This window comes from Indicator indicator, chromosome 16 (assembly GCF_027791375.1).
Source record: "Indicator indicator isolate 239-I01 chromosome 16, UM_Iind_1.1, whole genome shotgun sequence".
Taxonomy (NCBI): domain Eukaryota; kingdom Metazoa; phylum Chordata; class Aves; order Piciformes; family Indicatoridae; genus Indicator; species Indicator indicator.
Window position 1 is genome coordinate 10162706 of NC_072025.1, and position 25019 is coordinate 10187724.

General features: G+C 38.9%; 1 protein-coding gene across 1 annotated transcript in view; it reads left to right on the forward strand.

Moving 5' to 3' along the window:
* Positions 1–1369: 1369 nt before the first annotated feature.
* MYO5C (myosin VC) overlaps positions 1370–25019 on the forward strand; it is a 37435-nt gene continuing 13785 nt past the window's right edge. The window contains exons 1-26 of the mRNA XM_054388220.1: positions 1370–1396; positions 4813–4923; positions 5670–5835; positions 7238–7382; positions 7784–7940; positions 8445–8588; positions 9473–9554; positions 10150–10257; positions 10831–10937; positions 11564–11829; positions 12253–12334; positions 12887–13027; positions 14141–14266; positions 14922–15005; positions 16031–16165; positions 16519–16616; positions 18109–18195; positions 18282–18393; positions 19255–19466; positions 20312–20477; positions 20857–21003; positions 21586–21750; positions 21987–22080; positions 22610–22673; positions 23515–23695; positions 24204–24297. Of these exons, the coding sequence (XP_054244195.1) occupies positions 1370–1396; positions 4813–4923; positions 5670–5835; positions 7238–7382; positions 7784–7940; positions 8445–8588; positions 9473–9554; positions 10150–10257; positions 10831–10937; positions 11564–11829; positions 12253–12334; positions 12887–13027; positions 14141–14266; positions 14922–15005; positions 16031–16165; positions 16519–16616; positions 18109–18195; positions 18282–18393; positions 19255–19466; positions 20312–20477; positions 20857–21003; positions 21586–21750; positions 21987–22080; positions 22610–22673; positions 23515–23695; positions 24204–24297 (3301 nt within the window). The remainder of the gene's footprint in view (positions 1397–4812; positions 4924–5669; positions 5836–7237; positions 7383–7783; positions 7941–8444; positions 8589–9472; positions 9555–10149; positions 10258–10830; positions 10938–11563; positions 11830–12252; positions 12335–12886; positions 13028–14140; positions 14267–14921; positions 15006–16030; positions 16166–16518; positions 16617–18108; positions 18196–18281; positions 18394–19254; positions 19467–20311; positions 20478–20856; positions 21004–21585; positions 21751–21986; positions 22081–22609; positions 22674–23514; positions 23696–24203; positions 24298–25019) is intronic.

Consider the following 25019-nt stretch of genomic DNA (forward strand, 5'->3'; position numbering starts at 1 on the left):
TGAAAGGTGGATTGATATCCACCACCATTAGTTTCCAGTTTGGAAACACCAGCATTTGCAATCTGAAGGTCTGTGTAATTTGTGATTTAAACTGAACACATTTCAAATGCCATGCAAAAACTATGAATAAACATTTGGGTTTTTAAGATGCTGATACTTCATGTGATAAATAAAAGCCTTTAAACATAGGTTTTTCACTCGATGCCACTACAGTACATAGATGAAAACCAAAACGTTGTCAGAATGACCTGAACTCTGATCTGTTGTAGTGTCTGTTGTTGTACTTAGTAAATGTATGCATCATAAAAACTGTAGCCTAATAGCTATCACTGGAAAATGTCTGAATAAAAATGCAACTGTAAGGTTTGCTTTGGATTTTTTGGTTGTTCTTAAGATGTGTGCTGGCATAGTCCCCAGGTGATCACACGGGTTCCCCCTACCTTCATGGATGGTTTAGTGCTGACTGCCAAGGGAGTTGGTTGAAATCTGAGGATTGTATAAATACACACCCAGATAGCAGCAGTGTGCCCACAAAATGTGGTGCCTACTTGGAAATACTTTGTTCAACATAACCCACTTCTATTAGGATATTTTGTTACCAAATATTAAATGTTACTGAAATAATGAAATAAGATTTGTGCTTTGCTAAAACATTGTCTTCTCTGCCATGAAAGCTCTGTGGTGCCAGGCAGACAGGTAGGGAGGGCTGGAACTGTGCTTACTCAAATCCTTCTTCCTCATAAAGAATATTTAAATATAATGCCAATTAGTGCCCTAAGCCTATTAAATACTTTCTGATATTCCTTTTATTTTTCTAAGCTGCTGAGAGCATTCCTTCCTCATGTCTTAGATGACGGTGATGAATATTTGTTGGGTTTCCCTGCTCCGTCAGGAATGGCTCCCCTCCTCCGTCAGGAATGGCTCCCCTCCTGATCCCACAGGCAGCTACTGTGGCCATTATTTCTTATCCCTAAAGTTGTATCCAAGGTGCCAGCTTTGCCAGTATGGTAACTGGGACTGAGCCTCATCTCCACTACACTTATTTACTCGTCAAAGTTAGCAGCCAGCGTGCAAGCTCTCCGCATGGAAAGCCCCATACAGTGGTGAATGCTTTAAACTGGGTGCTGCGGGGCATTGAGGCCAGCGTAGCGCCTTCGCTGTGCCAGCGGCGGGGAACCGCCTCCCTCCACCACGGTGAAGGGCAGTGCCCAGGTGGGACAGGCCCGGGATCCGGGCCGAGCCACCTCCCCACGCCTCGGGGGCGGTGGCCGGGGGCGGACCGCGGCTCCTCGGACACCTGCTCCTTGCGGAACCTGCCGCACCACGTCTCTCCCCGTGGGCCGCACAGAGCGACCGTCGTTGTGCCCCTATGGCGCTGGCCGAGCTCTACACCCAGGTGAGCGAGGCGGGGGCACCTCGGGGAGCAGCGGACCGTCACGGTGGGGGCTGGCCTGAGGGGAAGCGGGGCCGCCTTCTCCCTCGCCCGCCGAGGGGTCCACGCCGCCCCGGGACGGGGAGGCGGAGGGCAGGGGCGATCAAGCCCGGCGGGTAACGCCTAGCTCTCCGCAGCGGGCTTGTGCTTTTACTGCGGTAGGACGCTGAGGTGCTGGTGTTCCTGACACGCTTTGCTGGTTTGGACCTGAGGCAGGAGGGCAGGTGTCCCCTTTGCTTAAGGGCGCTTCACCTGCCGCCGCAGCTGAGTGAGCTAGAGCACACCAAAGCAGCTGTAAAATCCTAGGGCAGCATCTGGAAATACTTCTTTCTGAGAGAAATACTTGTTGAGTCTTTTGGTCTTCAGCTGTTCGTTTCTGACGTGTGCTGGCCAGGGATTAGGCAGTTCTAAAGTTTAGCAGCACTTCCCTGTGCACTTAGTTAGGGTGCACAGGCACTTTTTGTTAGGCAACTGGTGAGTGTGTTTGGCCCAACTTGGCACTAGAACAAAGATTCTTCCTCCCTAATGCAGCTGCTGTATTTTTCGCAAAATTTCCCCCACTTTTCCTGTAGTCACCAGAGTGTTGTGACATGTTATTTGTTTACTTAGCTTCGAATACCAAAAATAACATGAATGTATTACTAATTTGTAAGCTTATATCTCTTTAATTGCAAAACCAGCTGCCATAATGAACTCTTACTTAGCCTGGTGCTGCAGTATTTGTTCATTTAGTTGTGTTGGTACCACACTCGGGGCAACTGAAAGAACAAACGGGGGCTTATAAATCGGGAATAATGTTGGTCAGGTGAAGGGGAGGAAAGACCGTGGGTGTAACTTGATACGAAAATGAGCAAACTCTGCTCTGTTTACTTGTAAGGCAGGGTTTGGAGAGAGTGAACTTCAGTAGGCTGAGTACGTTTGCCAATGGAGGCTCCTGGAACTGCAGAGACCTTTTCTGAAGAATCAGTACTTTGATCACCTGCGTTTTCCTTCCTTTATTTAGTCCGTGACTTAGTACAGCTCAAGTTCTTATGTGGGAACACACTATGTGCCCTGAGGCTATTCAGTGGTGATACTCTTGACTCGGAATAAAGCGAATAAAGAACTCAGTTTAGCAGGTCTGAATAGATAATTTTTGTATGCCAAGAAGTCAGCATAGTGTAGGAATGATGCAAAAGTCAATTTACACTCAGAGATATGTGGGAAAGGCAAAAATAAAACTGGCTTTGTTTAGTCATGTCTATCATTTGCTATTTAAATAGATACTTGTGAAGTTAGGTTTTTCTCCCTTTGGTCAGATAGATGAAAACATTGTCATTCTCATGGTTTGGTGGTGTTTAGAAATGGTCTTTGTGATTTTGGATATTGCATGAAAAAATGCCATCATGCTGAAAGTATCAGCAAAAAAGGTATCATGAAAATATCTCTGAGGTTTTAATTAATGTTCATCAGCTGACATGCATGCCAGGTTGGTGTATGGTTGACCAGAAAAGTCAGTCTTCATCCTTAGAGATACTGAAAACTCAGCTGGAGAGGACACTGAGCAACCCAGGCTAAGCTGCAGAATGTTTCTGTGAAAGTCCCTCTTACCCTGAATTTTTTGGCCTTGACCCTTAAGGGTTAGAGTTGAAAGCACTACTGCTGAGGTACAGTGTGTTTTGTAGGGACCTGTGTAGGTACCCACCATTGGTAGTGTGTTCGGTGAGGTTCTCAGGGTGGAGACCCGGATGTTCTGAGGATCTGCTGGAGCTTCCAAGGCTTCCTTCAAATTAGGAAAAAAAGTCATTTGTGTAAAAACCAGCAGTTGCAACACCAGAATGAGGAGATGCGTGAGTCTCCAAGGTCTGTGAGTATGCTAACACTTCATGAAATCCTTGACTAATGTTAATTATTCAAGCAAGCAGCTGCAGCAGTTCTCATGGGTTTATTTACACACAGTTGATTTACACTGACCAGAATATAGCTAGGGTAGAAGAAGGGTTCTGGGTATCAAAACAGAAAGACATTAGAAGATGATTATATGCCATGGTTGCTTGTGCAAGTAGGCGCTGAGTGGTTGTGTGCTCTCTAGTGTAAGTTACTTCAGCACAAACTAAAGGAGGGATGGCCCATAAGAAACTCAGTACTAGCATGCACTGATGATTTTCAGGCTTTTTTCTGCTATTGCTGTCCTTCCTCGTGTTCACCTGAATGTAATCTTTGATGTAGTCTTCATTTCTATTTGACATGCATACTATACAGTGTAGAAAATATTTTACACCAGGGTTTAAGGAAGATGGTGATATATAGAAGTGGTCTCGACCTGCAAATCCCTGAATGAAAAAAATATTTCAGTGTTATAAAAACTGTCTGTTAATGCATAGTGGATGCATTAGAGAGGCTTTCAGGGATTCTGCTGCTTTGTTAAACCCTGACAGGGTGAGAAGGACATAGTCCACATTAATGAAGAAATTCCTGACTTACTGAAGTTGCCAGCTGTGTTATGTCTTATTAAGGAATGCTGTTTCCTATAGCTTCTAGGGCAGAGCATTTAAAAACTTTGCTAATGCTTCAGCATTTTAACTTTGGCATAAGAGAAGATGGCTCGAAGAGTGTTAATTCACATTCAAACATTTATGCTACAGAAGGCAAGAGCTAATTCTTTCTTGGTTCTTCAAATACCTAAAAAAAAATTATAGTTCATCTGCTTCCATTGGAAAGACATACTTCTAGACACGGGGATTTCTTCTTAAGGTAGGGCTGAAGTACCTTGTTGGGACTGACTTCAGCTAAGGCAACTATTAGCTTATGAGGAGAGAAACCTGCCAGTAGTCTGAAGTTTGCCTAGAACAGGGGAAGACGTCTGGAGATTGCATTTCACTCCCATTAAAACAAAGCTAACTTATGTATACATTTGTGCCTGTGGCAAAATGCTTTCTAAGTTCATTATCCTATACTTGAATTCAGGGACTGATGGTCTAAATTCTGGTAAACAAGATGCTTTCTCTAGTATTTGCTCGTTTGAAATCTTCTAGAAATCAGGGCTCTGCCTTAAGTGTATTTTATTCTTTTTGTTTGGCGTTAGAGGGTTTGAAGAGCCTGGCAACAGTCTGGCCCTTGTTCACCTTTCTGCATGCTGGAGTCTTTGCACTAAACAGGAGCAGAACAGGCATTTCTGAGATTAATGAGTCTACTCTTTTTTTCTTTTTTCTTTTTTTTTTTTTTCCTTTTATGCAGAATAACTGAAACACAAAAATACCCCATGCTGTATAAAAGTCCTGGCATCCAGTTCAGCTTTTAGGTTGTGCTTGACGTTTGGAAACTGGGGGGGGGTGGGGATTATGCTAGTCTGGTGTTACAGTACTAGCTAAGCTAACTATTACTTTGTTTTTCTGTTGTAGTACAATAGGGTTTGGATCCCTGATAACGAAGAAGTTTGGAAGTCTGCAGAAATCACAAAAAACTACAAAGCTGGAGACCGTTTTCTCCTTGTGCAATTAGAAGATGGAACTGTAAGTAGATAAAGCCTTGTTTATTGCAGAGTTTGCTGAGATACCTTTATGTAGAAACATAAGACTCCCCATTATGTGATCTAAATGACTTGACTGTATTTTCTTCTCTGCTAACTCTGCAGAGTATTGAAATTTGTACAGTAAAAAACTGTCACCTAAAAACATGAAGAGTACAGTTCTAAAATGTGTATAACATCAGTTTAGAACCTTGAAGAACACTTTGGTGTTAAAATAAGCAGTTGAAACTCAAGCTGAAGCAAATCACAAATGCAAGGCAGGCATAGTTATCACTCACAGAGCTGGCTGTTGCTTTTTTTTCCCCTTTAGTTGCTGCTTTTTGTAAGATCTCTTAATGTTAGTATCTGAGTTCTTTACAGATTCAGTATTTTGAAAACAATTTCTGTGTTTCTGTGTTCCTAGTCTGCAAATACAATTATTAAATGTATGGTTAAATGGATTTGCTGCAAGAAATGGAAATGGGTTTTAAACTGTGTAAAGGAAATGGAGTGGTTGTGAATAAGGAGATTTTTGGAGGCAGCTTAAGTTCTGACCAGGCGTTTTGTTCGGTTCTAGCTGGTCTACCTTTTTCATCAATATCCCCTAAGTTCCGTGGGATCCATAAAACCGATGAAATACAAGATCAGACAGGGCTCCAGCAACCCTGTAACTCTGTGTAGAGGCAGAACAATTTGTGTTTATGCAAACATAATGCATTTAATGATATTTCAAGTAAATTTTGTTGACAGGAACTGAATTACCCTGTTGATCCAGCTTCTTTGCCACCCCTACGAAATCCTGACATCCTTGTTGGTGAAAATGATCTCACTGCACTTAGTTATCTCCATGACCCAGCTGTTCTACACAATCTTAAAGTTCGTTTTGTGGAGTCAAAACTTATCTACACCTATAGTGGTAAGCAAAAGAAAATACAAGGTTGAAAAAAAGTAGAATCTTAAAATACTGGATTAGTTTGCTGTATGATGTGAGCAATGTTGTATGTCATTCAAGTTACAGAATCACAGAATGTTAGGGGCTAGAAGGAACCTCAAAAGATCATCTAGTCCAACCCCCCTGCCAGAGCAGGATCACCTATACCAGATCACACAGGAACACATCCAGCAGGTTTTGAATATCTCCACAGAGGGAGACTCCACAACCCCCCTGGGCAGCCTGTTCCAGTGTTTTGTCATCCTCACAGTGGAAAATTTTTTTTTCTCACGTGTCCATGGAACTTCCTATGCCTCAATTTTCACCCATTGCCCCTTATCCTGTCATTGGGCATTACTGAGAAGAGCCTGACTCCATCCTCTTAACACTCCCCCTTTACATATTTATAAACATTAAATAGCTCACCCCTCAGTCTCCTCTTCTCCAAGCTAAAGAGCCCACAGCTCCCTCAGCCTCTGCTCATAAGAAAGATGTTCCACTCCATCATTTTTGTGGCTCTGCGCTGGACTCTCTCAAGCAGCTCCCTGTCCTTCTTGAACTGAGGGGCCCAGAACTGGATACAATATTCCAGATGCAGCCTCACCAGGGCAGAGTAGCGGGGAAGGAGAACCTCTCTTGACCTACTAACCACACTCCTAATACACTCCAGAATGGCATTGGCCTTTTTGGCCACAAGAGCACAGTGCTGGCTCATGGTCAAGCTTCCACTAGGACCCCCAGGTCCTTTTCCCCTTCACTGCTTTCATGCCACTGAATCCAGTGAAACTATTCACATAATATAAATGTTCTTTAACTCAGAATGCTTGGAACCACAATGTAGGAACATGATTATGAACAGGACCCATACTCTGTTTATTGCAGAGAAAATTGCTTTTCTCCAGTAGCTTGTTATAAACATTAATGAGGTCACCCCTTAGGCTCCTCTTCTCCAAGCTAAAGAGACACATCTCCTTTGACCTTCCTCATAAGATGTTCCACTCCCTTAATCATTTTTGCAGCTCTGCGCTGGACTCTTTCAAGCAGTTCCCTGAGGACCTTCCTGAACTGAGGGGCCCAGAACTGGACACACCAGGCCACACTGCCTCACCAGGGCAGAGTAGAGGGGGAGGAGAACCTCTCTCAGTCTACTAACCCCACCCCTTCTTATACACCCCCAGAATGGCATTGGCCTTCTTGGCCACACAAGCATGTTGCTGGTGCAGTGTTAACTTGTTTTTGTACCAGTGTAGAATTGTCTGTTGATCGGGATCTCCTGCCTAGTTTAGAAAATACTGCTACTTTGTATCAGTTTAACCTGTGTTGTTGAAAACCGACATTTCATTCAAATAACCTATGTTTTGGTTTTGTTTTGTATTCTTGCTTTTAGGAATAATTTTGGTTGCAATAAACCCCTATAAACAGTTGCCAATATATGGAGACGCTATTATCCATGCATATAGTGGGCAAAACATGGGGGACATGGATCCACATATATTTGCTGTGGCAGAAGAGGCATACAAGCAAATGGCAAGGTCCAGTATGTTGTTTCATATCCACAAATAACACTTGAAGTCTAGTGGCAGTTAATGTTAGTTGTCATTTCATTTAGCCTTGTATGTGCCACTGGCTATTAAGTATACCTCTGAAGGGTAGAGGAGGAGTAATTCTGTAACCAGATGAGAATTTTTAGAACTGTTAACTATTTTCATGCTTGATGGAGGGCAAAACACTGTCTTAGCTGTGTGAATAGCAATTACATCGTCCTAAGAGGTTACAGCCAAAGAGGAGTAAGAGAAGAACAACTGAAAGATGGAACTGGTGGGAGGGTTGACCACAGCTGTGTTTTCATACATTTGCTTTGTGTATAAATTTTCAGATTTGTACATGCATTTTAGACACGTCTGATTTAAGCTGTCTGATTATTTGGTTTCAGAAATAACAAAAATCAGTCTATTATAGTCAGTGGAGAATCAGGAGCTGGAAAGACTGTGTCTGCAAGATACACTATGAGATACTTCGCCACTGTGAGTAAGTCAAGCAGCAATGCACATGTGGAGGATAAAGTGCTGGCTTCCAACCCAATAACTGAGGTAAGGTTCAGGGAGAATCTGTCAAGTTTGTACTAGTCAAGGAAAGAACAGTGAGAGCTACCTGAGTTTGATATCTAAATTAGAGGTTTAACTTCTGAATGCTACTGGTGTAGTCAGCTTCAGGAACACTTGGGTTCTGCCTAATTTACCAGTGGCCATTTGGAGGGACTAGTTTGCTCCAGAGTTTTATGTGACCACATCATGTTCATTAGGTGATCAGAAAACAGTATCAATCAAATCGGGTTTTTTATTAATTGGAATAGAAACCTGTTTTGGTAGGAAAACCTAGTTTCTTTAATTCTCAATTTATGTAGTGTTTTACTATTTGACTTCAGGCTTATCTTCAAATTTGGGCCTCCAGATTTAAATCTCACAGCTCAATGATGAGATTGGTTTGTGAGCACCTTTGATTTTAGGAACCTGTAGTTGAGTCATGTTTTGATGAAATTATTTTTGTTAAAAATGCAACTAAATCAGATTCTAAAGGGTTAATAAATTTTGTAGGCTGTTGGCAATGCAAAAACCACACGGAATGATAATAGCAGTCGGTTTGGAAAATACACTGAAATCAGCTTTGATCAAAATTACCAAATCATTGGAGCTAACATGAGAACATACCTGCTTGAGAAATCCAGAGTTGTCTTTCAGGTTGGTAAAACAAAGAAAAAAACAATGTCAGTATAACTACTCATGTACTATGCTTTAGTAGTTTCATATAGAACATATTATGTGAAGTTCTGAATGGTATGTCTAATCAGCATTTGGGTTATTTTTTTTTAATAGGAGCTAATCTAACTTATTTTAAGACACTAATTCCTTCCAAGTTCTGCCTTGTGTTAAGTGGCGGATGTACCTGGGGGACAATTCCCTGAGATAAGTGCAAAGGAGTATTTGAGAAATCTGTGGCTTTTCAGTCACAGTATTAACACATGCCAATTTTATCTGGAAAAGAGCAGCATATGTAGTCAGGCAGTGAGAGTCTTGGTTAAAAATAGCTGAAAATTTATAAGGCCAGACTTGTGGCATGTGACTCATCACAGTGTCAGAGCATAACTGTGATAATCTACTAAAGGAGGCATTTAACTTTATAAACTTTTTACAAAGTTTTTAGTTTTATTGTAACTTTCTGGGTACTTGGGAAAATGCTTCCCTGTATCTCCTGCATGAAGGATAGTTTGGAAATAGTAGAGTTTTCTGAGTTACCATGGGGAAGGGTTTCAGCTGGCACTCCTACACAGTTGTTCATCACAGTGTTTGTCAGTTCTGAATAGTAGATGGTTTTTTAAGCTGGAGAAATTATTAGTCTTAGGGAAAGAACTCAACATATGGGTAATGGAAGCAAAGTATATTTGATCACTTTGAGAGCTCCTGTTGAAGTCTCAGATGTAGCATTTTAATACTGGGCAATTTCTTTGCTAAATTGTATTGCTGCAGAATTGTAACTCTCTCTTTATAGTAGTGTTGAATATTGAATGTTTGTGTGTGTGTGTGTGTTTTCCTTCTGTAATGGTGGACTTTGCTTTAATTTACAGTCAGAGAATGAGAGAAACTACCATATATTTTATCAGTTGTGTGCATCTGCTATGCAACCTGCATTTAAGCATCTTAAATTAGGTAAGTCTCAAGAAAACACCTACTCTTCATTTTTTCAGTGCAGTATTTTGAAGACTGGCTTTTTAAGTGCTAGGATGCTAAGTGTTCAGTAGCATAAATCTCACAGGCTTACAATGGGACATGCATTTTTAAATCACTTAGCTATTAATCCTCCTTTTATTGAACGTAGTAGCAAATCCTTAGTAACCTGAATAGTGCATGATCAAGTACATAAGTGTCTTTGAAAATCTTATTCTAATACTTTCTGTAGTGACAGAGGCAATAATGGCAGTTCAGGGGCTTAATTCATTTATCTACAGAGAAGCTTTAATGCCACCTGGCGAAGCAGACCTTGGGTATATATTTACTCCATCTCATTCCTGTTGCTCTATTAGATCAACTATTAAGATTGCTAGGCATTATAAATAGTAATTTGTGTCAGCTTAACTGAGTGAGGCAGATGGATTCCCCTCAGAAAAAGAGGACCTCCAACTCATTGCTGAAGAGCTCTTCTCTGACAGCATCTTTAATCTTCTGGTGTTACAAGAGTCTTTAACAAGTGGCTCTCCCCTGTCCTTAATTTTCTATCGTTACAAGTTTTGCTTCTTATTTATAGGAAGTGCAGACGAATTTAACTACACAAGAATGGGTGGCAGCACAGTAATAGAAGGAGTTGATGACAGAGCAAATATGGTGGAGACTCAGAAGACATTTGCCTTACTTGGTAAATTCTTGGAGATACGTTTGCAGTAGATTTAAAATTTAGATTGCTTTGTAATTTTTTTTTTTGTCCCTGAAATGGGCAAAGGTGGATTGTTTCTGAAATGTCTAAAACATTAGAAGTAATTACCAAAATAAATTATTTCATACCTTATGCATTGCCCTGTTGATCTGTTTTAAAAGTACTAGGCAAGAGCAAGTGGCTGTTAGCAATTGGTGTTCATTGTTTGGGGTCAGAATCACTGAGGCTGGAGTCTTAGACTCATAGAATGATAGAACTGTTTTAGTTGGAAACTCTCAAGCTAATATGCTGTGACAGAACTAGATTTGGAAGCTGCTTTCTTCTTTGCTCCTATCTGGCTTATATGAAAACCAATTCAGACTTGAGCTGGCACTTGGGAAGGCATGGGGGTTTATGCCTAATCTCTCCTCAGATCAGACAGGTGGAAAGCAGGCAGAACCAAGGCTTTGCATAGTAGTATGCAGAGATGCTCTACAGTTCTTTGCTATGCACTGTGCTGTTTAATTAGTTGTACTGTTTGTGAGTATTTTAAATAACCAAGAATTGATTTTTTAGGTCTGAAGGGGGATTTTCAGATGGATGTTTTTAAAATGCTGGCAGCAATCCTGCACTTAGGCAACGTGAAAATAACTGCTGTTGGAGATGAAAGAGCATCCATCAGTGTAAGGAAGTAACTCATTCACATACCAACATTTTCCTTTGCATTCTATGCTAGAAGTCTTTTAGCAGTAGTTTTGTTTTCTAACTGGAGTTTAAACTGTCATTAAATCTGCTGTACCAAACTTGAGAGATTTCTCCATCTTCATCTGTATAGAATCACAGTGAGTGTTTATGTGAATCCTGTTTCACGGCCAAGTTCAGAAAGTCTGAACAAAAGGCAAAACATGGCTAAGAGAGCCCCATTTGATTCACAGCTGTTGGAAAAGCCACATGGGACTATGTGTAGGATACAGGAAGCAGCACTGTCAAAGCTGCTCAGTGTGTCCCAGCAGACTATGCAAGTCTATAAAGTAAGGACACCTAAACAGAACGCAACTTTTTCTTTCAGTGTGTTAATCCTAAGCATCTCATCCAGTTAAGTTTTTTTTTCTCCTATCTCAGTAGCTGTGTCCAGTATTGTTTGCTTGAGCTCTTCTTGGTGCTTAGCCAAGCCAAGAAGTGAACAGAGCCCCTTGTCTTATCTAAAAATAAAAGTCAGTTTGTTGTCAGTGATGCCACGATTTTACTGTCTAAGCAGCAGCTAAACTGTTAGGTGTAATATAAGAGTATTTTTTTGTTTTCTTTGAAGCTGGAAGATAAACATCTCACTATATTCTGTGAACTTCTGGAGTTAAAGTGTGACAAAATGGCACAATGGTTGTGCCACCGAAAGATTATCACTACCTCGGAGACTGTAGTAAAGCCAATGACAAGAGCTCAGTCTGTTAATGCAAGGGATGCCTTGGCAAAGAAGATCTATTCTCATTTATTTGACTTTATTGTGGAAAAAATTAACCAAGCCTTGCAGTTCCCTGGCAAGCAACATACTTTTATTGGTGTTTTGGACATTTATGGGTAAGAATATCTCTGGAAACAAATGTACTTGTAAGTTGTGCCTTTTCTTTGGAGTCATTAAGAGGCACTTTTCAATTTGTGCTTCTAATGAATTTGGAGGGATTTGTTTCAATAGAAGGTCATGGTCATGTAAGTTCTTTAGCATCCAGAGTAGTGAAAATGCTCAGCAATTATAAACATTGGTGGGTTTTGAGGTTTAAATGTAACTTTTAATATGATTCTTTGAGATTTAATTCTGGAATTTTTAAAAATCTCTTATGTCTGGTAACATTAACTTCTAGGGAAGTTTTAAAATGCCTTAGCATCTTTAGTCATATGGCTGTTTAATTTTCTGAGAAATATTAGAATAGTGTCTTACAAGGATACTGCCATTTGTACCTACATCTCAAGGGATTATCTTTTTGTATTTGACTTGTGTTTCAGCTTTGAAACATTCGATGTGAACAGTTTTGAACAGTTTTGCATCAATTATGCTAATGAAAAACTGCAGCAGCAATTTAATCTGGTATGTTGTTTCATTTGTTACAATTCTTTGTCTTACTTTGCTTCAGTTTTGAGGTTGTCTATAATGCATATTAGCAAATGCTATTCATAGTTGACTAAAGGCTATTTCTAGGTAATGACTATCCAGAAAAAGACGAAAATATTTTATTTATACATGCACACACTTGTAAATGAACATTTCTGAGTTTGCTTTCTTGGAAGACAGGCATGTAGTATACTACAAAATACGTAAATATTTGGTGTCACAGAATCACAGAACTTTAGGAGTTGGAAGGGACCTCGAAAGATCATCGAGTTCAACCCTCCTGCCAGAGCAGGATCACCTAGAGGAGGTCACACAGAAACACGTCCAGGCAGGTTTTGAATGTCTCCAGAGAAGGAGACTCCACAGCCTCTCTGGGCAAGCCTGTTCCAGTGTTCTGTCACCCTCACAGTGAAAAAGTTTTTCCTTATGTTTAGGCAAAACTTCCTGTGATCCACACAGGTGTACATATTGTATTTCTCTTCTTCCTTAATTGTAACTTTAACATTTTTGATATTTTCATATGCCTAGCATGTCTTTAAACTTGAACAAGAAGAATATATGAAGGAAGATATCCCATGGACTTTAATAGACTTCTATGACAACCAGCCTGTCATTGACCTTATTGAAGCTAAAATGGGAATTTTAGAACTTCTGGATGAAGAGTGCTTGGTAATTTAAAAATTCTTCTATTTGGAGTTCATAAATGAGCTATTATAGATCTTTACAATTTAGGCTTGTAATCCATGTTTTGTCCTTTTAAATGGGAAGTAGAACAATTTTCTCATGAAAGGACCGTTGGTATTTGCCCTCTATTTGGTTCATTTTAGTTGTAAGCCACTTAAGTCTATTTTTTCTCTTAAGAACCTAAAACTAGCTTCTTTCCTGGAAGCTAACCCAGCAACTAGTTCTCTTCATTCTGAGTATAGTGCAGTACTAGAACAGGTTAAGCAGAGGTGCTTTGGGGTGTCCCAATCATTGGGTGCTTCCTGAATTTGAGTTTGAACGACAGCTTGATCTAATGATGGTGGTATTATTGCTCCCTGCGGGAATTTGGCCTAAATTTTCACCAATATTTATACAATTCAGTTATTCCATAAATCATTAAGTTTGCTCCAAAAAGCCAATGTTCCTTTCCCTTTTTATAAACTTTTGTGAATGCACCTAATCAACGTCTGTGCTTTCTCTTCTTTAACCTCGCTTCTTTTTATCTCTGTGCTCTGTCTCAAATGTAGCAATTTGTGAATCTGTTTAATTTTTTTTTGTGTGTATGTTAGACATACATATTTCCCTTAGGCTCCCAAATGTATCAAAATAGCTTTCTCAGTGAGAACAGGGCAGGGGGAAGTGAACCCTGTTAGAATGGTCTCTAAAAGGTGTTTTGGTGATATTGGCAAGCTGTACTTCCCAGAAGGCAAACCATGGAGTAATACAGGAGAAATTAGGGAATATTCCTTAATCATTATTTTATCTGTTATTCTGTTTATTGGCATTCTCAGGGGTGAGATTGTCTATGATGGTGGGTAGCATCCTCTTGGGACAAAATGATTCTGGGTTCATCAGAGAATTAACTATTCAGCAGATTTGTGGATTGATACGACCTTTCTTAACGTTCTTTGCCACAAGGAGCCACTGGCTAGTCTAAAAGGACAAAAGCTGGTTATTACCAGGCATCATAACTCACCAAAGATGCTTTATTCAGAGAGTATTTACAATAAACAGTCTCATTGTTTTTAAGAGTCCAAGAGAGTTTTGTTGAGGAAATTGCCCCTATCATTTTTACAGTTACCTCATGGAACAGATGAAAACTGGCTTCAAAAGCTGTATAACAATTTCATCAATAAGAACACACTCTTCGAAAAGCCAAGGATGTCAAACACGTCTTTCATCATTCAACACTTTGCTGATAAGGTAGAGTGTAAATAACTCAGTATTATTTCACCCTGTTTCCAGCAGTAGCTCATTCAGAAAAGAAACAGACTTAGGAAACTGAGGAAATAGTAACCATGCTTGTTTTGAACATCTATAATATTAATTTTCAATAGCTAGTAATAGTTATTTATTTGTAGTACTGTCTGTAACATGCCATTGAAATATAAGAGATGCTTACGATAATTTGAGAGTATAAAAATAAATCATGAAGATAAAGAGGCAGAAATAGTGCAATGTATAAATACAATATTTAAGGTTGTAGTCTATAAACCATTTTGCTCTCAGTTATTTACAATTCAAATGGAATAGTCTTTCTTTTTTTTTTTCCTTTTTTTTTAGTATTTTGATTTGAAATATCAGAATAATGAGGAGAGCAATAAAGAAATGCCTGATGAAGATGGAAGGAAACTATATTTGCTAGTGGATTATGACAGTTTATCCTGCTTTAAAATTTGTAGGATGTATGTGTGTCTCTATGCTTACTGTAATGAAATTGGGAAAAATCAAGAGTTTAAGCCATCATGTTTGAGACTAATAAAGAGCTGTTGGTCACCACAGTTCAGAGAGTAAAAAGCACTGTTTTGCTAATTGTTCATGCATTCCTGAAAAGCTAATGATTCCACCTTTGGCACAGGTAGAATATAAATGTGAAGGATTTCTGGAAAAAAACAGAGATACAGTACATGAAGTATTGATCGAAATCTTGAAAGAAAGCAAGGTTTGTGAGCAATCAGTAATTACTACTTTTTTAATAGGTTGAATTAATTAGTTTAATCTTAGTTTTTATTAATATTCTACAAGTGTGTAGAATAACATACAAGAATAACATACAGGATGGAAAACACAGTATTCAACTTTTTCATACATGTGCATTTACTTTGCTAGTTATGTTAGTTGTTTATTTTCTTAGTATCTCCATTTTGGAATCCTTGTAACTGAAAAAAAGCGCTTCTGGGGTGGTTTTTTGTTTGTTTGATTGGTTTGGTTTGGTTGTTTGGTTTGTTTGTTTGTTTTCTTTTCCTTCCCCATAGTCATTGATGGGTAGTTTATCATTAACAGCTGCCTTTGTTTATTCTTCAAAAGAGATTAAGAGAATACCAGGGAAGGGAAAACATCACATCTTGTATTTGCCTGCCACTTGCCATCTGCCTGAAAGCCCAGTCTCTTTCAAGTCTACTATCTTGAGACTTCAGGATTACTATTAACTTAATCTGACAACCCCCCATATTCTTAGTTTAATTTAAATATTGTGAAAATACAACCTTAAGAGGTCTTACTTCTAATTCTGTATTTGTGTCCATGTTTGCTCATAATGAGCTTTTGCAGGCCTACTTAACAGTCATTGAGTTTTGTCTGTGAAATACTTAAGTGCTTCATAGAATATCATAGAATATCATAGAATCAAGAAGGCTGGAAGAGACCTCAAAGATCATCGAGTCCAACCTGTCACCCTAAACCTCATGACTATCTAAACCATGGCACCAAGTGCCACATCCAATCACCTCTTGAACACCTCCAGGGATGGTGACTCCACCACCTCCCTGGGCAGCACATTCACAACAGACTCAGAACTGTTGCAACTGTTTCTTCAGTTGTTTCTTATTTGTGGCTCAAAGATCCAGTTCCATGTGCTGCAGTACCTGGCATTAAGATGCATTTTATGTAAATGGGAAATGTAGTTTTTATTTAAATGTTATTACAGTTACACAGTATTTAACTGTGATTCTTTCACCATACTTTTAGTTTCATCTGTGTGCAAATTTTTTTCAAGACAATCCAGTGTCCATTTCACCTTTCAGTTCGACTATAAACATCAAATCTGCAAGACCTGTTCTCAAGGCACCTAACAAACAGCTCCGGCTGACTGTTGGCAGTAAGGTACTGCATAAATGTGCTCCTCTGTAATATTCAGACTTTGAGGAGGGTGGACTGGGCATTCTGAGACTACATTGTTGTATTCTGTGACCATTCACGGGGTATGGTTCAGAACAGCAAGAGCCAGCCACAGTGCAGTGCTCCAGGTCTGGGTATAAGGAGTTGTGTTTAATCTGTGTGTAGGAAACTCTTAACTAGAGCAGGACTGTTGAATTTCCTGTGTTTAAGATCTAAACCCTAAGAAAATCTCCTAGTATCCAGCCAAAACCTAACAAATAATGTAAAACCTCAAGGTCTGACCTTTTAATTGGATGTTAATGTTTCATTAGCAAAGTGTTATGTCTGGTGTTTTCTAGTTCCGGAGTTCTTTGTCTTTACTTATGGCGACACTCAACGCAACCACCCCTCATTATGTACGATGCATAAAGCCAAATGATGAGAAATTGCCTTTTGAGTAAGTATGTTAGTGGTCTTGAGCTGTTGCAATACCTTTAAAATTCAGAGTATTTTTCTGTTGCACAGTAGCTACATGTCAGCAAGCTAAATTCCTATTGTTCCCACACAGAACATACTTCTCCTTTCAAGATAGATAAGGTAAAAAATAAATATCATCTTCTTACAAGAATACAATCATTCCATAATCACTTTTGATGCCTAAAAAACCCCCTCTTTATTATCCTTATATTTTATGGGTTGGATATTACTGTTTGTGCATTTGATGTAAACATTTTTAGGGAAAAGGTTCCTCACCTTTGATTGCAGCTGATGGATTGGTTGTATAGGTGTGTTTGCTCTTGTACAATATGGATTAGCATGGATTTATATTTAGGGGGTAATAGCCATTGCCATTTTCTTTGTCAGCTTCCCTTTTGCCCACATAAATATTTAGAAGGTCTTTAGAAGTCCAAAAAGGTATGAGTTATGTTGAACATAGCCTTCACATTTCCCAACAATTTGATGTCATTTTAATCTTATAATACAATTATATATGCCAGATAATTTGTGTAATTCCTATGGCCAGCTTGATAACCACTAACTTGTAGGCAGGAGTTAACCTTGATCCAGCTATTGGTCTGGTTTATGGGCAGAAATGTGGAAGTACTCTAGTTTTCAGCTGCTGGAAAGCAGTTTTAGCTTTCAGCTGAAAGGTAGTATACCAACAAATAAAATAAAAGCTTGTATTATAGCTGGAATGAGGGAAGAGGCAAACTTTGATTCTAAATTTTTTTTTTAAAGTGTCTTAGCTCATTTTCTTGAAGCCAGACAGAATCTCTCAATGCAAAACACTGTTACACTGTCACTGCAGTGAGACATTATTCTGTGTAATAGCTGTGAGGGGGAGTGAGGGGGAATAGCTTGGATAATATGAAACCATGTTTAAATTATACTGGGAGAGTGTACTGTAAGTTGTGAAAGAAGCTGACAGCCAGGCCAGGTCTCTTGGCTAGTGCTGGATCAACACTGTAGTGTAGTACTCTGAGCATATCAGGTCTGGTGCAGAATCAGAAAAGGTCTTTCCGTGCCTTGTATTGATAATCTTGAACTCGGATATTCACGAGCAAATCCTGGTTTATTCATTATCAGTGTGCTAAAGACTACTTAGAGTTTCTGCCCAGTAGACTGCTGAAGGGATTTTCTGTGTACGTTTTGTGCTGAATGTAGCACGATTCTTTGCCACTTGTTGATAGGTACTGTCACAGGTAATATTGAAAAGAAACTTGTCATTTTGTAAAAGAACTAAATACTCTTTGTTTTGAGGAAGAAAAAGAAAACCCAGATACTCCCTATCACATATTTAAACAATGACAACCCAAGTAAGACACCATATAAAAAGCAGGGAGCCCTGTGTCCTATGGCAGAAATAGAAATCCAGCTAGTAGAATAGTTCTAATTGTTATAGCATGCCAAACCCATCCAAAATGTAAAATGTATCTCTGCTTTTTTAGGTTTGATTCGAAAAGAGTTGCTCAGCAACTGCGAGCTTGTGGTGTTTTGGAAACTATTCGAATTAGTGCACAGAGCTACCCATCCAGGTAGGGATAGCAGTGGACCTCTGTATATCAAAAATTTCTTAGGTGTCTCTTGCACTAAATGTATTTGCTAACTTTTAATTTTCCAGGTGGACTTACATCGAGTTTTTCAGCCGTTACAGCATTCTCATGACACAGCAGGAGCTCTCCATAAATGATAAGAAACAGATTTGCAAGATTGTTTTGCAGCGGCTAATCCAGGTCAGTTTGTATGCACTGACCCTTTATGTGTTAGAGCTTTGACTCTTAATAAAAGTAGTATCTCACTCCTCAAACAGGAAAGATATTTACGTTTTTACTATCTTTCCTGATTTAGTATGATGCACACAGGCTTGTGAGTCAGTAACAGTGTTATGACACAGCCACGTGGCAGCAGACACGTGATGTAACATCTCTGTGCTTAATGTCCTCACTTGGAAGATATTCTAACCTGTATTTTTAAACTAGTGAACAGTAAATGGTATACATTTGAAAGATACATGGAGTACAGCACATTGGAAAACTGTTCTAAAAATATACTATTTTGCATGTTGCTCCTATTTTTTTAGACAAGCCTGTAGTGGTGAGGCTGGTCCAAGACAAGTCAATGATTCAAGTTCACATATCAGGACTGAGATCAAACCAGGATGAGAAAGACCAAACACGGGTGTAGTTGCAGCATAGCTCCAGCACAGGCCAAGAGTGGGAGCCTGAGCTTAAAAGCAGCTTCTCCCCTGCGTTTTTATTCACGCAGCTCATTGATTCAAGGCCAGACGTGTACCAGAAGGTAGCGTTGATTTCAAGGAATTGGACTTGTAGGAGGGGATGAAGAGGTTCCTTTCAAGGCCTTGATGATAAGTCCAAATCCTCCCTTCAATTTGAGTAGGATGTGATTTTCAGATGTAATTCTCTGGTTCTTTCCTGCTAAGTAGATTTTCCCTCCCATACACAGGAGGATATTCTTATTTAGCAAGAACATGTCATTTCAGAAGAGCTTGCCTACAGCGACAATTTATGAAAGGAAGAGAATGTCTGCTCTACAATAATAAGTGAAAAATATACCTAATATTTCCTGTTTTTCAGGACTGTAACCAGTATCAGTTTGGGAGAACAAAAATTTTCTTTAGAGCAGGACAGGTTGCTTACTTAGAAAAGCTCCGGTCAGATAAACTGAGGCACGCATGCATCACGATCCAGAAGAGCATCCGAGGCTGGCTGCAGCGCAGGAGGTTTCTCCGTGTAAAGCAAGCAGCTGTCACCATCCAGCAGTACTTGCGGGGGCAGCGGACTGTACGGTACTTGTGGCTGATAAATGAGTCTGCTGTTAGGGTGTGCCTGAAGGGATGCAGAAGGTCAGACCGGTGCCCAACACTAATCTGGAAGTGTAACTTGCATGAAAAAGCAATTCAGATTGTATTTCTATTTCCTCTTGGTTGTAATTATGTTACTTAGCTGATACAAAGAAAGCACTCTAGCAGCTTTCACACTTGGTCTGACAGACTCCTGAGAGGCCTTTCTCCTTGTATGCTCAGACTTTAGCTAAGGGTATGTGAGGCAGTTGTCACTCTGGGCTTACTGCTTACCTTCAGAGCCAAAGAAACAATAGGGTAGCAGAAAGGAAGAGCAGTTTACAAGGGTTTATAAATACAACTACAAATCACTGTGAGGAGGAGGGAAGTATGCAGCACAGAAACTGCACCAGTTATTCACAGAGCAGACTGAGGGGAAGATGACTCCCCGTAGAACTTGCAATCTTCAGAAAGAGACTCTCAGAAAAATCGCATGTGGAACAGATTCAAAGATTGTGGATAAATTAATCTCTTTTGCTTTGATTGGAGAAAAAGCTGTTTTTACAGAATCACAGAATGTTAGAGGTTGGAAGGGACCTCCAGAGACCATTGAGTCTAATCCATCCACCTGCCAAAAGCAGGATTGCCTAGGGTATTCTGCACAGGAATGCATCCAGGGCAGGTTTTGAAAGTCTCCAAAGAAGGAGACTCCACAACCTCAACCTTTTAGATAGGGGGTGCCTATTTTCAGCCTCTTCTGTGGTTATTTTGTGTGTGATTTGAGTGACTGAGGGAATGAACATGAGAAATCTAATGTGATGTAAGTAAACATTGTTGTCTTTTGAATTAAGGCAAGCTGTAACCGCAAGAGCTCTGAAGCAAACATGGGCAGCTATAATTATTCAGAAATACTGTCGGGGTTTCCTGGTCCGTAGACTTTGCCAGCTCATCCATGTGGCTGCTGTAACAATTCAAGCTTATACCAGAGGATTTCTAGCAAGGAAAAAATACCGGAAGGTACAGTCTATCACAGATCTTATTTCAGTAGCCAGAAACAGCTATTGCCCTATAAAAAAAGTGGAGACAAGCAAAACAATCCCTAATATTTTACCTTTTGCACGTCTACTCTGTTTTTATGTTGTTACTGTAAAACTTCTGACACACAGAAGCTTAGATCTAATCTCTGAGCTACCAAGACCTCTGGCTGGTTTATACTTGATGCAGGTCCTTCTGTGTGGTTACTACAGTGGCTCAAATGTGTCTGCAGTCTGAGTGTTCAGTATTTTGATTGCTCTGTCATTGTCAGTACTAGTGTATGCACGTTCACAGAATGTGGTAATTAATTCTGACTGAGCCATAGATAATTACAGACAGCTCTTAATATTTTATTTTAAAGATGCTTGAAGAACACAAGGCTGTGATCCTTCAGAAATACGCTCGTGCATGGCTTGCCAGGCGCAGATTTCAGAATATTCGGCGGTTTGTACTGAATATTCAGCTGTCATACAGAGTGCAGCAGCTGCAGAAAAAGATGGAAGAACAGGTGAGGAGGGACACCAGTCAGTTTATGATTTGTACTTGTTTTTTTTTTTTATCACACCTGTTTTATTCAGAGATCAGATGTTGACTAGAGACTTACGTGAATTACAATATCCATGCTTTACTTGACGAGAGGAAAATACATAAGGGAATGTGATCGACTCACAAAGGAGGAACACTGATCTGGGGCTTCCTTATGCTTTTGGATTTGTTATGCCAATGAAAACTTTTTTTTTTCTTTTCTTTTTTTCCTGTTTCTTAAGTAGTCCATTCCATCTCTGATGGGATTACTTGTATTAGGATGAAGGATGGACGTGTGAGATACTGCTCTGGTGCAACACATTCAGTAATTTTAGGGAATTCCATATTATGTTTATTTTGCAGCTTGGTTTTGAGAGCCATACCAATCAAATCATCTTTAAAATGGTGGCTTTTATCTAACTGATGGAAATAATCCTTGGTTTAAATAATCATGATTGATTCAGGATGATGAGCAGAAATATGTCAGGTGCTTCTTTCAGATTCTATTAAACTGTTTCTAGTATGCATTTTTCTGACTTCTTTTAACCTGTCTTGTTCTTTATAGAGTAGAGAAAATCATGGTTTGCTGGAACGATTGACCAGCCTGGCTTCAACTCATATGAATGACATGGATATGATTCAGAAACTTGAGTTAGATCTTGAAAGGTTAACCGCTCAAAAGAGAGCATATGAAGAGAAAGGGAAAAAATACAAAGAAGACAGTGAACAGGTATGCTTGAATTGTCATCTGGGTGCTTTTAGTTCAGGTTAATTTTGCTCATTTTTTGTTACTGGATTTATCAAATGTATGATTGGAGCTGTTACTAAGCAACTTCACGTCTGGGATTGGGGAGGTTAGTGGAGAAGGAAAGGAATCCATATATGCATGTTAAAATGTAAGACCTTCTATGACCTGTTTTATCCCCTTTGTGATGTGTATGTTTTGCTTACTTTTTGTGTGTACAGAAAATCTTAAAACTTGAGAATAGGAATAAAGAATTACAAGAACAGAAAGAGACCTTAGAAATAAAGCTCCAAGAGAAAACTGAGGAGATGAAAGGTACAGTAAGTAAAAGGAGTTTTAAAGGAGTTATAGTGGGAGAAAGTTATATAGTCATTTTTTGAGCAAAGGTAAATTAATTTTATTCTAATAAAAGCAATATAAGTGATAAATTTACAGTAAATTACAAGTTGATTCTGAGCTTCTCTTGCTTAGAATGTGTAGTGCAAATCTGTGTAATTTAATAAATTAAATCCATTCTTTCAGTAGTAAAAGCTGTCCTCCTGTTATGTTTCCTGTCTCATGCACATGCATTCCTTCCAAGTGTTGCTTTGTCCTTGGTTCATTTTAATGTACTGCTTTTAAGAGTCTTAATTTCAAAGGGCACAGGCAGCACATGAGATCAGCTATACTTTAGACTAATAACACTTTGGTGTTTCAGAACCTTTTTATTCTATAGCGTTACTTGTAAAATTTACTGTGATAATTTTTTGGCACTTGAGAAAGTAATTTCAGCCTTCCAATATGTAAAAGATTCTTTCTCACTGTGGTCATACTGTTTTAATAATGCACATAATTGCATTGACAGAGAAAATGGATGACCTAACGAAGCAACTCTTCAATGATGTACAAAAGGAAGAAAATCAGAGAATGTATGGAATCTGAATTTATTGCTTTGAAATTATTTTTTCTCTTTCTCTGCCTTTCTTCTGCTATAAATGCTCTCATCACTTAGGAATCTGTCAGTGTTCTTGAATATTAATGCTAGTACTGAAGTGCTTCATATACAGTTGGGGTAAAGCAGTTTGTGGGTCAGTCACATGCAGGGAATATTACTGTAGATATGAGACTGTTCTTACTTTACCACTTTCCTGTCTTTTCATGTGTCTTTCTGAGAACTGAAAGGCAACCCTGATCATAATGATTTCTTTGGAGATATCCTCAGAGGTCAGTCAGGAATGGAAGAGCAGCTGGTGGCCATACCAGTCAGAGTTCCTGTGAAGTGAATGTTAAAAGGATGTAATTGAAAAATTCAGCCTGAAGGAAAGGCATTCCTTGTTTGTGAAGGACATTTGGTTAACAACATAAAGGGAAAAACATTAATTTTTTTCCCCTTTAGTATTAAAAATCCTATTATTTAGCAATAAATAGTTGTTGCCTTCCAGCATGCATGTTGCCTTCCAGCATGTGTGATGCTCAGGAAGTCTGTCAAAGAGTTAGAGAACTGGCCTTTTCTTGGAAAAAGAACTCAGGTTTTCCTTGAATTCATTCTCAATATCTGAATTAGATGTAGGAAAATCTGGGGACATCTCACCCCATTATCATCCATTTCGTATGTTGATTCTGAGAATGTAGGATAGCATTTTCAAGTAATTATGGTTCATTTAAGTTTTCTTCAGTGAAACATGTCCTTCAAATTAATACAAAACCAGAGCCTGCTCTTTCCTTTATGAATATGGGAAGGTAAACCCACCTTTTCATTGTCTTCTTTAGGATACTTGAGAAAAATTTCCAAAATCAGAAGCAGGACTATGAAAAAGAGATTGAATTGCTCAAGGGAGAAATTAAGATTCTGAAAGAAGAAAAAACTCAGCTTGAACAACAAATTCAGCAAGAAGTTGTCATTCAGGATGGCTTGAAAATGGAAGTAGGACAACTTACAAAACAAGCACAGGTAAAGTATGACACATTTAATTTTGGAGTCTTTGTTAGACAAAGCAAGTAGAAGTGGGCATTTTATTTATAGATTACCTTCACTGTTTTTTTTCTCCCATTTTTAGAAGTTGTAGTTAGTAAGCTGTATTTGATGCATCACTATGCTGCATTGTTTTCGTGTAGTACACAATATGATTAAGTTATTACTCGTAGAAATAAGTGCATGAATATTTATATATTTAAATGTGTGAATCTTTTTTTTTTCTCCTTAATCCAAGGAAGTATAAGTTTCTTAAGGGATTTTTCATAAATGGAATCTGTAAAGTGAACCTGAAGTTAGTACTTTTTTATAAAGTAATTCTTTTTCTGAGTCAGTTCCATGACACAAACGTGTATGCTTACATGCCCAAGAACCACAACACATTACAAGGCTTTTACCATATGAACTTGTTCTTAATTATAATTTATCTTATACACAGACCTTGTCATTCACTTTTGTCTCAGTCTGTAATTTTTGTCTGATTCAGAAAATACCTGAGTTGCAAAAAGAAATCGAACTGCTGCAGACACAAAAATTGGATGTTGAGAGGCAGGCCCAGTCACAAAAGCGAGAACTGAGAGGTAACCTACGTATTAGATAATTCAGAGAACTTACCAAGGACACTGTGAACCAGGCCAGTTTAAATTGATTTCTTCCATGCTAGCTTGGACAAAAAAAACAGTTCTCTTTCCCATCCCATAGTGCTTTATTTCTATTCATACCTTTAATTGCAAAGAGAAAAAAAACTAAACAGCAGGTGATTTTTACCAAGTGAAGAAAGTGATTTGAATCATTTCTTCTTTGTGTTTAAAAATCAATACTAATAATTTAAACTTCACTTAGAATTTACCAAGTTGCTTGTAGAGACCAAAGAATACAGAAACAACACATTCTCTAGCTTTTGTTCATCCTTTCTTTAGCCTTAGGTCCAAAACCTGTCAAATATGCTTTAAAAACTTGCTGAGTTGGGCTCCCTTTGGGCAAAGGTACTTAAGAAGTGCTTCTGCTGTGCACTTTGTCCAGTGCTAACAATGTTATGGAACAAACCTGTATCTACAGCATTTAGTAACCTTGCACTAGATGACAAATCTAGTCAGATTTGGAACTGAAAGATGCAACCTTGCATTGAAAGTTTGATGTGTTTAATAAAAAACAATATTGGTGGCATACCTATCTAGTGCACATTTCATCTCTGGAAGTAGAACCAAGTCCCTCATCCTTTTATTGTAGTAAATCTGATACATTTATTGAGTACCAGGAAAGAACCTTGTAGATTTAGGAAGAGATTGGTTTGATTTTTATA